The 15110-nt window shown below is 33.9% G+C and overlaps 1 protein-coding gene across 4 annotated transcripts in view; it reads left to right on the top strand.

Moving 5' to 3' along the window:
* The window catches only part of EPHA6 (EPH receptor A6), a gene marked incomplete at both ends in the record, with an annotated part of 853969 nt that overhangs the window by 330778 nt on the left and 508081 nt on the right, over window positions 1–15110 (top strand). For all 4 annotated transcript variants that reach the window (XM_079704141.1, XM_079704139.1, XM_079704140.1 and 1 more), the window contains one exon: window positions 8031–8186. In XM_079704141.1, the coding sequence (XP_079560267.1) occupies window positions 8031–8186 (156 nt within the window). The remainder of the gene's footprint in view (window positions 1–8030; window positions 8187–15110) is intronic.

Here is a 15110-nt window from a genome sequence, read left to right as displayed (position 1 = left end):
GGTAGGTCTGATTTTTTTTTTTTTACTTGCTTATTCAAGAGAAAGTCTACTTTAACATTTCTCTGGTGGAAGTAAGAAATTAGAATTCATAACAGGACACTTTTATATACATTACCTTCATGAGGACTTCATAGTAGCTCCCCTGCAAGGAAAATTAGGTTGAATATTTTGAAGCACAACCCACAGTTTATTATTAATAAACTTGTATTTGGCCTTGAGATTTTTCTTTGGTAAGTTATTAATAGGTTATTCTGAAAGAAGAAAATATTTATGCTTATTTACCCTTAAGTTTTAGGATTTTTTCCTTTTTATTTTTCAATTCTCCAATCTTCCCTGCCTTCTCTACTTACATGACAGCAAATTTTAATTTCTATAACTGTAGAACAGTATCTAGGAAAACAGTAATGATACTGCCTATCCCAGTTTATTAAATTTCCTGAGTTCTAATGTTTTGAGAAATGATGCACATCACATATTTTACTGATAAGTCATTCAGGTTTATCTAAACTTACAGACTACTGAGAATCTATGAGGGAAAAGCAGTCAATTATATTAATATCACTTCCTGTCAGACAGCACATAGTTCAGTATTTCATCAGCTGATGAGAACTGCACAGCATGATATACCAACTGGGATTTATCATGGTCCTTTGTCTTAAAGTTCTGTGATAATAAAGATAAACCTAAAAAATCATTGCTAGCAGTATATAGCCTATCAATTCAATTTTTAAAATAAAGTACATGTAGAACAGGTCACACATTTCTTGATTTTGTTTTAGCAGACATAAATCTGTGTGTGTGTGTGTGTGTGTGTATAAAAATACTTTCCAACTGTATTCCAGTCAATACCCAGAGAATTTAATTTTCTGAGGACAATGAAATTTCAAACATTGATAAGGGAAATTATATGGCAAGGTATGTACTTCATTAATATTTGTGGTATTTCATAACTATACTCATGTATGTGCCTTTAATACATGCTTTTCTATAAAAACTACTTTGTACCTTTTAATGTGTAACCCATCTTTTATCATTATTTTAGGCAACCACTTAAAGTTCCTCGAATCATAAATGTATTTTTTGAAATAGAAAACTGTGTTTTAACTTAGATTATTTATTATGTAATTTGATGAAAATATTTATATATTTTATATTTTATAGATCCCCACTACCAAATTACATTGTATTTATTTTTCTTTTTATTTAATTTTATTTATTTATTATCTTTGGCTGCGTTGTGTCTTCGTTCCTGCGTGCGGGCTTCTTCTAGTTGCGGCGAGCAGGGGCTACTCTTCGTTGTGGTGCGCAGGCTTCTCATTGCGGTAGCTTCTTTTGTTGTGGAGCATGGGCTCTAGGCATGTGGGCTTCAGTAGTTGTGGCATGCGGGCTTCAGTAGTTGTGGCTCGTGGGCTCTAGAGCGCAGGCTCAGTAGTTGGGGTGCATGGGCTTAGTTGCTCCTTGACATGTGGGATCTTCCCAGACCAGGGCTCAAACCCGTGTCCCCTGCATTGGCAGGTGGATTCTTAACCACTGCCCCACCAGGGAAGCCCTGTATTTATTTTTCTAGCATTCTTGATACTTTTATCATAAGTACATGACACCAGAAAATTAAAAAAATCATTTCATATATATCATAAATAATTTGTTTGTAATTTTCTTATTCTCAATTAAATATACTCACTCCAATTATATGATTAGAAATTTAGTAAAGTCTAAAATTCTTTAAACATAGTTGATTAAACATATAGATTTAACTCCATTTCCTCAGGAAACTTCACCAAAATGAGTAAGAGAATATAGAAGGTATACACTAACAAGGGCAAAGTAAAGGAGAAGAAAATACATCACGTGAGAAAGGTCAACATGTCAACAAAATTGTAGAGAATGAAAATCAAATGGAGAAGTGGTAGCTCACTTAGCAATGGAACTTGGTATGACTGCCTGTAGGAAGAGAAGCTACTTTCACTTTGTACTGTTCTGTTGGGTAAATACCAAGGAGTAGAATTGTCAGAAGATATGTGTATGTTCCTCTATAGTAGATACGGCCAAATAGTCCCCCAAAGGGGTAGCATCACTTTCAACTAAAATATAGAATCACTGTAGATCTTCTTTATCCATTCATCTGTTGATGCACACAGATTTTTTCCATATCTTGGCTATTGAGAATAATGCTGTAATGGACATGGGAGTGCAGATAAGTTTTTCATATCCTGTTTTTATTTCCTTTGGATGTATACCCAGAAACAGATTGCTGGGTCACATGGTAGCTCTATTTTTAATTTTCCGAGGAACATCCACACAGTTTTCCATATTGGCTGCACCAATTTGCATTCCCACCAGCAGTACACAAGGGTTCCCTTTTCTTTACATCCTTGCCATCATGTATCTCTTGTCTTCTTGGTAATTGCCATTCTAATACTTGTGAGATGATATATCCTTGTGGTTTTCATTTACATTTCCCTGATGACTAGTGATATTGAGCATCTTTTCATGTACCTGTTGGACATTTGTATGTCTTCTTTAAAGAAATGTCTGTTCAGTTCCTCTGCCTATTTTTTATTTAACTGTATGTTTTTGATTGTTGTTGCTGTTGTTGTTACTGAGTTGTGTGAGTCCTTTATATATTTTATATTTATCAGATATATCAGATATATGGTTTGCAAATATTTTGCCCCATTCTATAGGTTGCCTTTTCATTATTTTTATTGTTTTTTTGCTGTGCTGAAGCTCTTTAGTTTGATGTAGTCCCACTGTTTATTTTTGCTTTCGTTGCTGGTGCTTTTGCTGTCATATTCTAAAAAAATCATTGCCAAGACCTATATCAAGGAGCTTTTCCACTATGTTTTCTTCTAGAAGTTTTACAGTTTCAGGTTTTATGTTTAAGTTTCTAATTCATTTTGAGTTAATTTTTGTGAGTGGTGTCTGGTCAAGTCCAAGTTCACTTTTCTGTATGTTGTTATCCATCATTTATTGAAGAGACTATCCTTTTGCCATTGAGTATTTTTAGCTCCCTTGAAATATATATTTGATTGTTTATGTAGGAGTTTATTTTGGAGCCCTCTATTCTGTTCTACTGGCCTATGTGTGTATTTTTATGCTTGTACCATACTGTTTCAATTCATATAACTTTGTAGTATAGTTTGAAATCAGGAAGTGTGATGCCTCTAGCATTGTTATTCTTTCTCAGAATTGCTTTGGCTATCGGGGTCTTTTGTGATTCCATAAATTTTAGGATTGTTTTTTATATTTCTATGAAAAATGCCATTGGAATTTTGATAGGGATTGCTTGAATCTTTAGTTGCTTTCACGTAGTGTGGACAATTTAACAATATTAATTCTTCCAATCCATGAACATGGGATATCTTTCCATTTTTTTGTATTCTCTTCAATTTCTTTATCAAAATATTGCAGTTTTCTTTGTACAGGTCTTTCACTTCCTTGATTAAATTTATGCCTAAGTATTTTACTGTTTTTTATGCTATTGTGAATGTGACTTTTACGCACGTCATTAGAAAATTGATACAAAAATATATATAACAAAAATGACAAACATAAAATTAATATTGCTAATAAATAGCACTTATATTGGGTTGGCCAAAAAGTTCATTTAGGTTTTTCTGTAAGATGTTATGGAAAAACCTGAATGAACTTTTTGGTCAACCCAATAAATTAATAGAAGATAAGCAACCAATAGAAAAAGAACAAAGGATATAAAAGGCAATTCATAGAAAAGTATAAACAAATGACCAATAAAAATATGAAAAAAATGTGGAGCATTAGTGACAATTAGGAAACTTCAATTAAAGTAACAATATTTAACTCCACATATTGTCAAAAGGTAAAAGAGTGACTAACATTAATTATAGGGATTAGCAAGGTGAAAGGTTAGGGTGCTCACTTACATTATTGTGCATTTTAGAAATTTTTAGGAATGTAACATGGAAATATGTGTTAAAACAAATAGTAAACATACCCTGGCCCAGAGTGTCTATTCTTGGGAACTGAAATATAAGTATCATCATGGGGATATTTACTGCAGCATAATTTATAAAGTATTTCTTCCAAGTGGGAGATTGTTGACACATATACTACAGATACATCACAGTGACTTAACTACAACCATTGACCTGGAGAGATTTCCATGTTATAATTGATAATTGATGAAAACAATCTAAAGTTTATTGATATTAGCTCAATATTGAAAAATCAATAACACTAAATCCTTCTGTTCATAAATATGTAAACATATATCTACACAGCAGTGTGTCGACATTTTAGGAAAATGATATTTGAAGAGGAAAGAAGGAAGAAAAGGTGGAAATAAGCCAGATTTCTAAATGACATTTTAAAGTAAATGTTCATACAAAAAGAACATACATGTTATCTCATATATATATCTATATGTATATGTTGTCATGAATGTTTTGAATATAGAAATATAGAGAAATTGAGGGGTACTAAAATGAAGGTTTAATCTGAAGGTCGATATCTGAATAGCTTCTTCTAAAAGAAAACATTAGAAACCACTGAATCAGATAATATTTTACTTTCCATCTGCAGTATTGATATATGTTGGGAAACATTCTTATTTTGGGTGGTTTGTTTTTTGGAAATGAAGTTCACATACCCTATAAACAGAGAAATAAGGAAGTCGTAGAGAAAGAAGAGATGTATAAGAAAGTAATTTAAAAGTTCTCAAGACGTAGGGACTGATATCCCATTTTTAACAAATACAAAAAAAATGTAAAAGTACTAACTAAAAGATATATAGCATGTTCATTCCATTTACAGAATTATAGTAATCTCATATTAGACATCAGTGAATTAATCACTTATTTATTCACTCATTCAACTTTTCAGGCATTTATAAAAACTTAAATATATACTCAAAATATTCTAAAGCATTGTAGGTATAAGAATGGTAAGGCCCATGTCTGGCTTGTGGCAGTTACAAGAAGTTGAGGTGATAGCGTGATCAAGTAGTTGTATAATATGATTCAGGCTAAAAACAGAGGTGCATGCTGTATACCATTAATGTGTGCTATATAAGAAGAATGTTACTGCCTACAACAGTGGTTTTCTAACATTTTAACAACATCATCCTTAATGTTTAAATGAAATTGTAGACTAAACCCTAATATTAAAATAAGGTAGTAATTTAAGAATCCAAATATATTTTATAAGTTCAAAATTTTAAGGTTTTCAAGGGCAATTTTGAGTTAACAAGCATTTGAAATCAGGGATAGACTTGAGAGTTGCTGCAACAATATCCAATTTGTATTTGTAGTTTTGCAGTAGGCAAAAAAAAAAAAAAAATTCACATGGATAGTAATTTCAATTGGAAAGATTTTGTTTCAATTGGAATATTAAAATAATCATTCTTGAGTTGTAGTTGAATCAGTTTCAAGATTTTTACTACCTGCTTCCATCCCTTACTTAGAGTAATGCAACAAGCCAAAAAAAAATCTATAAATTTGTAGTGAGATGCCATGATCAGAACGTGCACTGAGTAGACATGCATTATCTTCTGCAGGAATTTAATTAACAGAGTACTCACATGCTGTCCAATTCAATAAAACAAATAAGTACCAAGCACGAACTTTATGACAAGCACTGTGCCAATCTGTCCTTTTGGCACTTACAGCCATTAAACAAATAACTGCCAAGGGATTACTAACATGGAAAAGGCACAGGTGCTTAGAAAAACTAGTCTAGGGAGTCAGGTAGAGCTTTCTAAAAGAAGTGAGACTTGAAAGATGACTCAGAGTCAGCAAGATGAATGGGTCATAGGGTGGGGATAGAGAGAACAGATTTTTCAACAGAGGAAAAGGCTCAAAGCAGAACAAAGAGCATAGTAAACTCAGAAATTAACAGAGTCCCTCAGCAATTCATTCATTCATTAATTCATTCATTCATTTACCAAATACTCATTGAGGGCCAAGTAATGCCTGATACTGTTCTAGGCCCTGGAGACACTTCAGTAAACAAAACAGACACAAAAAAAAAAATCTCTGCCCTCATAGAGCATACATTTTAAGGGGAAATGGCTTAAAAAATTAAACTTATCGAGTGTCAGATGTTGTTAAGTTCTTTGAAGACAGGAATAAGAATGGAGAGTAATATGGATTACTCAGGTAGGATGTAGCAGGAGTTGCAATATAAAAAGGGGAATCGGGGAAGGCTGTATTAATACAGTAATGTTTGAATAAAGACCTGATGTAAGGGAGGGAGAAAACCATACAGACAGCTGGATAAGAGCAAATACTAAAGGCCCAATGGCCGGAGAATGCTTTGGATGCCCAAGATTCTGAAGGAGGCCAGTGTGGCTGGAGCAGACTACTTGATACAAAAGAAGAGGTAGAAGATGCAAAGCAGGGTCACAGGGAATGGATGGGGAGCAAAATCATGCAATGCTTGGTAGGCAATTAATAGGGCAGTTGGCTTTACTCTAGGAGAACGGAAAGCCATCGGAAGGCCCAGAGCCCAGTGATAAAATGATCTGATATATTTTCTAAGATCACTGCTTGCTGAGTTGAGAATAGACAGTAGAAGGGCAAAGCCTTAACAGAGGGAGTTTGAGAGGGGAGCAGCTTTATCTGATGTGGTTGTAACTGTAGGCAGGGTGAAGCCGTGGGTGAACTGTAGGCAAGCCATGGGTGAACTTTTAATCCAAGGTAAATATTTTAAACTTTAATGTAAAGATGATGTGAAGTCATCAAAGTTTTTTATACAAGGGGATGTAATGAACAGATTTCTGTGTTCAAAATTGCACTATCCAATATGGTAGCCACTAGCCAGCCACATGAGGTTATTGCATGCTTGAAATGTGGCTAGTTTTAATTGGAATGTGCTCTAAATATAAAATATGTATTAGATTTCAAATACTTTTTTCCTTCCTGAATATATAAGCAGAAGCCTTACTCATAGATTCATAATTGTTAAATTAAGATTCTTGTTTATTTTTACACAGAACATTTTGTGAAAAATGTGTTGAGTTAAAATACATAGCTTGTTAAAATATTTTTTAACATAATATTTGTCACTGGAAAATTACACTTCTTTTATTTTGTATAACAGTTTTAATTTAGAAAGTGGCCAGCAGTCATTTCTTTGAGACTAGAAACAATTAAGCCTCCCACCATTCAGGACCCCGGATGTGTAACTTATCGTAGGATCCTTTTTTGTAGGTCTTCCATTCCTATGGAAATGTTCAGTGAAAATCACAACATGGATTTAAGTGAATACAAAATGAGGTTCAATGAAACATTTGATAGCATAACTTTAGTCACTTACATTTCATTTTCATTATGTTTTGTGAAAATTTAGCCAGTAGCCTACAGTTTTCATGATTTTTGTCATATGTGCATAACAAATATACCTTATTTACTTGATATTTTGTCTACCCACCTTTAAACTTAAATTTTTAAATGAATTTATTTCAATATAATAAATAGAAAATTGTTTGCCACAGAAAAATAAAAAATGCTCTTGATAAAAATGAAGCAGTGTTATCAAACTATAGCTATGTCCTGCTACAATCTCTGAGTCTAAGGCCAGGTCTCATTTTGTTCAAAAAATATTTAGCCCGTAAGGAAGATGTTAAAGAGATACCCACACTACCCTGGGACTTTCTCCTTAAATACTCAGAAGAGCTGAGAGAGAAATGGAATGGAAATCAATTTTAAAGAGTGTGATTCAATGTTATTTAATGCCATCTCCCAGAGCTACACAATTGTCTCCCTAATGTGGGCAGCCCCATACTTTGGTAAGCACTGTTATTTTGCATATCTGTGTTTCAAGTATGCCTTTTTAAAGTAGCAACCTCAACTAAAATATGAAGTCCCCATTGGGTAACTTATTTTGAATTACTAATTTCATTCATTAATATTAGCATGTATTTATTGACTTTTCTGTGTATGTGTGAACTGAGCTCTGACATCCAAAGTGTGTATAAGTTAAAATATGTTATACACGTACAAATAAAATAACTCAAGCGATAATAAAAAATATTGTTTTTCCTATGTTCACAGCTTGCCGACCAGGATTCTATAAAGCATTTGCTGGCAACACAAAGTGTTCTAAATGTCCTCCACACAGTTTAACCTACATGGAAGCAACTTCTGTCTGTCAGTGTGAAAAGGGTTACTTTCGAGCTGAACAGGACCCACCTTCCATGGCATGTACCAGTAAGTCTGTCCATTTTGCATTTGAAAATCCTGTTTCCAACCCTTTTGGTCTTTTTATTCTAAATTTTTTAAAAAAGTGACTATACAAAATCGTATGCCATCAAGGCTATTTGTCTTTGATAATAGTCAAGGAAAAAGTTTCTCTGTCTTTCTTAGCATAATTGCTTTTCAGCTGCTTGCAAAGAACGTATTTATTCCTCAAAAATCACGTTGATCACTGACATGCATATACCAACTTTGATTTGGAGGCCCTGCGAATTTTTCCTAGGCATAATCTGTCCTTAGGAAGTTAAAGCAGTTTAAGGCTTTTTGAAGCTCTATAAGCAAAACTTCTGTTTTTTGTTTCAACCCTTGAACTTTTGAGGGCACATCAGTTTAGGACCATCAAGTTTGCTGTGTGTGGGAGCTTCAATATGGAACTTTGAAAGTCATTGTGCTATTGTTATATAGTATTGTTATATAGAAAAGTTCGAGTTTTCCTTGACATTTGTCTTTAAAGGAAGATATTTTTGAGTTTGTCCACATTTCACCTCTCACTTTCTCTCTAATTTTGGGGTTGGAACCAATAGAATATTAAATCTAAATGTGAAGGTCATTTTAATGCATGCACCAAGAATTTTAAATTATTTGTATTCTCCTATTATTAAAGTATCATAAATTATCTACACTATAAAAATAAAAGTGAATATATTAATGCATTGCTAAGGTATGCAAAAGTAAAGTGTCACCTCTTAGTTATAAGAGTCTTGTTAAATACATCAATAAGATATAGTGAAAATTTGCCTTCTTGTTGATGATTTGGTGCCAAAATGTTGCTTATCTTATATAATTCTATAGGGGCAAAAATGGATTGAAAATTATGTAATGCCACATATTCCTTAGAGACAGTGGAGATGTTCCATTTCTTTTAACTGATGCAGCTTATAGATTTGTATACACTACTACAGACTTATAAAATATAAAATAGTTTTATAGAATACATTTAATAAAAATACAACACATTCATTAGTAGATGTAATTTTTGCTTTCTGACTATAAGTGCTGAGTGACTACTTTCTTCAAAAAATTGTAGCCTGAGAAAGTGCTACCTAGATTTTTTTTTCTAGTAAGTTTATAAGTAGGAAAAGGAAAATTCTAAATATAATTTCTCACCTAATTGTGGAAATAGTTTTGAACAGGAAAAGATTTCTATTACTATTTATATGTAATCCTTTTTGCACAATTGCTGTATATTATTATATTATATTGTGGACAATGTGCTCCAGCTTAGGTAGATGGTAGTGTTTCCAATGGCTACAGTTGTGCCAGGCAAGAATCCCTGAAAACCTACATCAGAAACTAAATGGACTTCCTAGGAGAGTGATAGAGAAGAATCTGCAATTTTTATTTTCTTAGAAGGTCATAAATAGACGATCGCCAAAATGAAGGAATAAATTGTTTCCCATCAATATAACCCTTCAATGAGGTGATAGAGTAGGTAGTTGGGGAGGTTTAGTTCTCTGGAGTGAGAAACTATTAAGGAAATAAATATGGGATATAATAAGGTCTATGAACCTCAGTCATTGTTGAATCTGATATGTGTACTTATTAGCTTAACATTTTATGTTTCTCGGATTTTCTCTCTTTAAAAAAAACTTTTTATGCTTGGTGTTGTAAGTTATGTTTGCAATTATGCTAGCCTGCTTTAACTGTGCTAAGTGGAAGCAGAGAAGTTTAATTCTGGTCATCGCTGAGCAGAGCTTTAGACAGGGAACAGCATGCTGTATTGCCATAGAGATTAAAAGAGAGAACTCCAAAGAAAGGTGAAAACTTTTGTCAGATCTCCCCTCGTCCAGCCACAGGAAAATCCCCTCTCAAGGCTTCTCTCTGCTACTTCCTTGAGGACTTCTTTTCCTTGTTTTAGCAAAAACTTAGCATGGTGTACTAGTAAGTTCACCATCTTTTAGAGTCAAATTATCTGAGTGTAAACCTTGGCTTTGGTACTTACTAGCTATGTAGCCTTGGGCAAATTATTTAACCCTTTAACCTCTGTTGTGCCATTCTTAGTGTTAATAACAGTACCTACCTCATTCTGTTGTTATTTATACTGATTAAATAAGTTAGTATTTGAAAAGTGCTAAGAATAATACCTGGCACATAGCAGCTGCTATATAATTGTTTGATACAGAAAGCTGTTCTCTCACAATTCATTTTGAAATAATATTTAATAAGTTAGTATTCAAGCTGTTAAATACTTTATGTCGATAGTATTATGCTGGGCTCACAGCTTCCATTATCTACATTCCTACAAATTGAAAGAAATAACGTACTGAATTTGTAAGACCTTTTCACAAAATATATTAAGTCCTCTACCTCTATGCATATCTAAGTAAAGTTTTATGAATTATACTCTGACTAGGTGAGAGACCCTAGCAATCATTATAATATATGCAGAAAAAGCAAGGACCATAAACTCCAAAGCATCATGCTTCCTAAAAATTGAAAGATAAGATTGTTAGGGAAGAAAAACCAGGAAAATGGCAAGCCAAGAGATCATTGAACAGTTAAAGTTAAGAGGACCAAGGTAACTTCACCAAGATACAGAACTTTTGAGGCCAAGGATCAAATAAGCAGTCAACCTTTCCGTTTTTCATTAACCATAAACAATAGCCAAATTCTAATGATTTTATTTATTTATTTATTTTATTATTATTTTTTTTTTTTTTGCTGTACGCGGGCCTCTCACTGTTGTGGCCTCTCCCGTTGCGGAGCACAGGCCCTGGACGCGCAGGCTCAGCGGCCATGGCTCACGGGCCCAGCCACTTCGCCGCATGTGGGATCTTCCCAGACCCGGGCACGAACCCATGTCTCCTGCATTGGCAGGCAGACTCTCAACCACTGCGCCACCAGGGAAGCCCACTTTCTGCTGTTTTTGACTTAGCATTTGAAGCTATGCTTTCAGAGAATATTCCAGGCATTTAAAAGGAAGCTTTGTTTTTTTTAACTTGGTATCAGGGGCAGGGAGATTTTGAATGTTTGGGTTTAAAAGAAAATGGAGGACCAAAATATTAAAAATGACTAAGACATTTGACTAGTAAATGGCCTAGTAGGGAAAGAGCTCCTAGATAGGTATTGTATGTAATCATATGAATGATTTGATTCTAAGGAACTCAAGAGATCTTTCCCTGCTCCTTAGCACTGTCATCAAAACAACAGCAACCCTTAAGTTTCTGGTACAACAAAGCATGTGACTTCACCATTAAGAGTTTTATAATTTCTTTGCATTTTCACTGTAGAGATAGGTATTTTTTTTAATTTCATAATCTTGAGACATATAGTATATATGATATAATCACATAAATATTTTCATTAAGATTTGATTTTTAGAGCAGTTTTAGGTTAAGAACAAAATTAAGAGAAAGTATAGAAATTTCCTATATACCTCCCTCCTCCCAACCCAGACATGCATAGCCTTCCCATTATCAACATCCTCCACAAGAATTGTACATTTGTTATATTTGATGAACCTGTATTAACACATCATAGTCACCCAAAGCCCATAGTTTACACTAGGATTCACTATTGGTGTTGTACATTCTTTGGGTTTGGACAAAAGTGTAATGACATGTATCAATCATAATAGTATCATACACAGGATTTCCAGTGCCCTAAAATCCTCTGGGCCTATATTCATCCTTTCCTCCTACCAACCCATGGCAACCACTTATTTTTGTGCTGTATCCATATATATATATATATATGTATATGTATATGTATATGTATATGTTATATAATTTTAATCATATAGTAGAAGATTTCAGATTGGCTTCTTTCACTTAGTAATATGCAGTTAGGGTTCTTCCATGTCTTTTCAAGGCTGGATAGCTCATCTATTTTCAGTGCTGAATCATATTTCATTGTCTGGATATACCACAGTTTGTTTATCCATTTACCTACTAAAGTACAGCTTGATTATTTTCCAGTTTCAGCAATTATGAATAAACTGCTATAAACATGCATGTGCAGGTTTTTGGATGGACATAAGTTTTCATCTCCTTTGAGTAAATACCTAGGAGTGTGTTTGCTGAATCATACGGTAACAATATGTTTAATTCTGTAAGAAACCACCATACTGTACTATTCTGCATTCCTACAGTGTGTGAGAGTTCCTGTTGCTGCACATCCTCATCAGCATTTAATGTTATCAGTGTTCTGGATTTTGGTTATTTCTGATAGGTGTGTAATGGTACATCATTGTTGTTTCAATTTGCATTTTCTTGATGGTGTGATGTGGGGCATCTGTTCATATGCTTATTTGCCATCAGTATATCTTCTTTGATGAGGGGTACACATAAAGATTTTTAGGTGTTTCAAATGGCTACAGTTTAAAAAAAGATGTCTCATAATCAAAGCTAATCCCTCAAATATTGACTGTGGAGGGGTGATCAAATCCTTCCATCTATTGGGCTGGGCTATTATTGTTAACTTCCTCTTTTGATTTTTTGTTTCCACTAACTCCTTCCTCACCACCTATAAGTGTACTCAAACTTCTATCATTAAATAATGTTCCCAGTCCAATAGTTGTTCTACCAAAACAAGTACCTTGAAAAAGCATTCTTCATCGGCTTGGCTACTTCTTCACACACTTTTAATTTACGTTTTACTCTACTACATTCAGATTTTTGCTCTTCACTCTCCTGCAATCATGTTTTTCTTTGTGTGAACTGTGTAAGAAAATAAACTGTGTAAGAAAAATTCACCAATGATCTTATTTGCTGTATTGTGTTAGAAACATTTTTGTCTTGTTATTCATGACATCTAACTGTTGATCTCTTCCTTTTTCTTGAAACTATTTGTTCTCTTTTATTCTAAGACTTTGCAATCTCCCCTTTACCCACTTAATTTTCTGAACATCGTGTTTGTTACCATGGATAGTTTCTCTTCTTTTGCTCACCTGTTAAATACTAATTTTTCTCATGCTCCTTTCTTAACTTTCTTGTGTCATCACATGTTCTTAATCGCATGACTTCAACTAGCACCTGTAAATAGATGATGCCTATATTTTTATCCATATCCCAATCTTCTCTCTTAAGGTCCAAAGTCACCTAGCCAACTCATTACGGGATCTGACAACCTGTGTGTCCCATAGAAACCTGCCCACATCTCAAATCTTGTATCATACCATACTCTCCTTGGTTATTAAACTCATGAACTTCCATGATGCTGTACTTGTTCTCATCCTTAATGTCAGCAATTTCCTCTACTCCAAGTGCTCTCCCTTTAGGTCCTCTTGTGGTTGTTTTCTTTTTGGCAGTCAGGCTCAAATGTCAATTCTTAGGACAGGCATTTCCTGATCACCTGTTCAAAAATAGAATCCCTCCCAGTTACTGTTTTCTATATCATGTATTTTATTTTTTATGCATTATGTCACTCTTTGAAAATATCTGATTTATTTTTACACTCACTTCCTTGTTTATTGTCATTCTACCCATAGTAGATTACAAGGGGATCATGAATGTTCTTTCTTTACTGTGTCTCCAGCACTAATAATAGTACCTGGCAAATACTAGGCACAAAATAAATATTCGAAGAATGAATAAACTAATAATTTTAGCTCACCTACAAAAGTCAATTTTATTACTTCTTACCTCAGCCTGCTCATCCATCCCAGCTTGTTTCCATATCCTGGTGAATCCTCATCTACCCATGCATCCAAGCAAGAAAGCTTAGAATCATTACCCCTGTCCCTACCCTTGGCGTGTCCAAGTAGTCACAAGGCTTGTCAGTTTTACTTCTTAATATTCCTTCTGTCCATTCCTTCATATCAACTCCTGGTCCTTTCCTTTTGGTTAAGGCCCTCAACTCTTTCTTGGGCTAATTTAATAATATTTTGGCAAGTCTCCTTCCTTTAGTCTTCCATCCCTCCAAATATTCCAAACTATTAGAAAATATTATTTTTAAACAAAAACAAAACCTTGATCATATTACCACTTCTTCTGCATAACATCTTTCAAAGCCCAACACCTATTTGCCAGAATTGTAAGAGGTCAATCCAAAAACATCCAAAGTCCATCCTTGTCCTCTTTCTCCATCTCTAATTTTAACTATATTAGGATCTCTCAAACAATCCTAATATCCAGTTATATCAGCAACATACTTGTAAGTTTGGATCTTCTTGATTTTTAAAACATTGTTTTAAAAATCAATGTTTTTAAAACATTCATTGTGCTTCTCTTACATGAACTGCAAAGTATATTAAAGAAATTAAGAATAAGAAATTTAAAATGAAATGCTGAAGTGTTTTCTCTATTATCTTAATCTACTCCATAAACTCTTAATTTTATTTCATTTCTCAGGTGACTCATTAATGTATATTCTGTGCTTTAAAGGATGAGCCATGGAGGACACTCCAGGTGACCCTCCTGCCTGCCAAGAAGTCTGTTATCAAAATAACTGTCTAAGGCTTTTCTAGGCCAGAAGGGAAAAATGCTCACTAAGGTTGGAGAAACAAAGGACTATAGGAGTTACTAAGAAAGTACTTGTCAAGCAAGAAAGGCAGAGAGCATGAAAGGACTGAGAGAAATGAAGTGAGGGTCTAATATACGGATGCATAAAAAGTTAGACAAATGTAATTCCACAGTCATCGCATTTTCATTTTGATGTTTCTCACGTGTTTAAATCAATAGGAGGATTTTTTTTTTTTAGTTACTGAACAGGTGCTGGAAGATTAACACATTCAACAAATATTTGTGCTGCTTACTTAGAAAAGTTCAAAACATAAAATGCAAATCATATATATGGGTACTACTTTTGCACATCATTAAGGATTTCACTTTTCTTGGTCGTCTAAATATGTAGTCAAGTACCTTAGTATAATGGTTTCTTCCAATTTCATTCTTAATACATAGGCAAATACCATGTCTTTTTATCTTTATATTTGGTATA

This window comes from Hyperoodon ampullatus (assembly GCF_949752795.1).
Source record: "Hyperoodon ampullatus genome assembly, chromosome: 5".
NCBI lineage: Eukaryota > Metazoa > Chordata > Mammalia > Artiodactyla > Ziphiidae > Hyperoodon > Hyperoodon ampullatus.
This window is presented reverse-complemented; position numbering and strand designations above follow the sequence as displayed.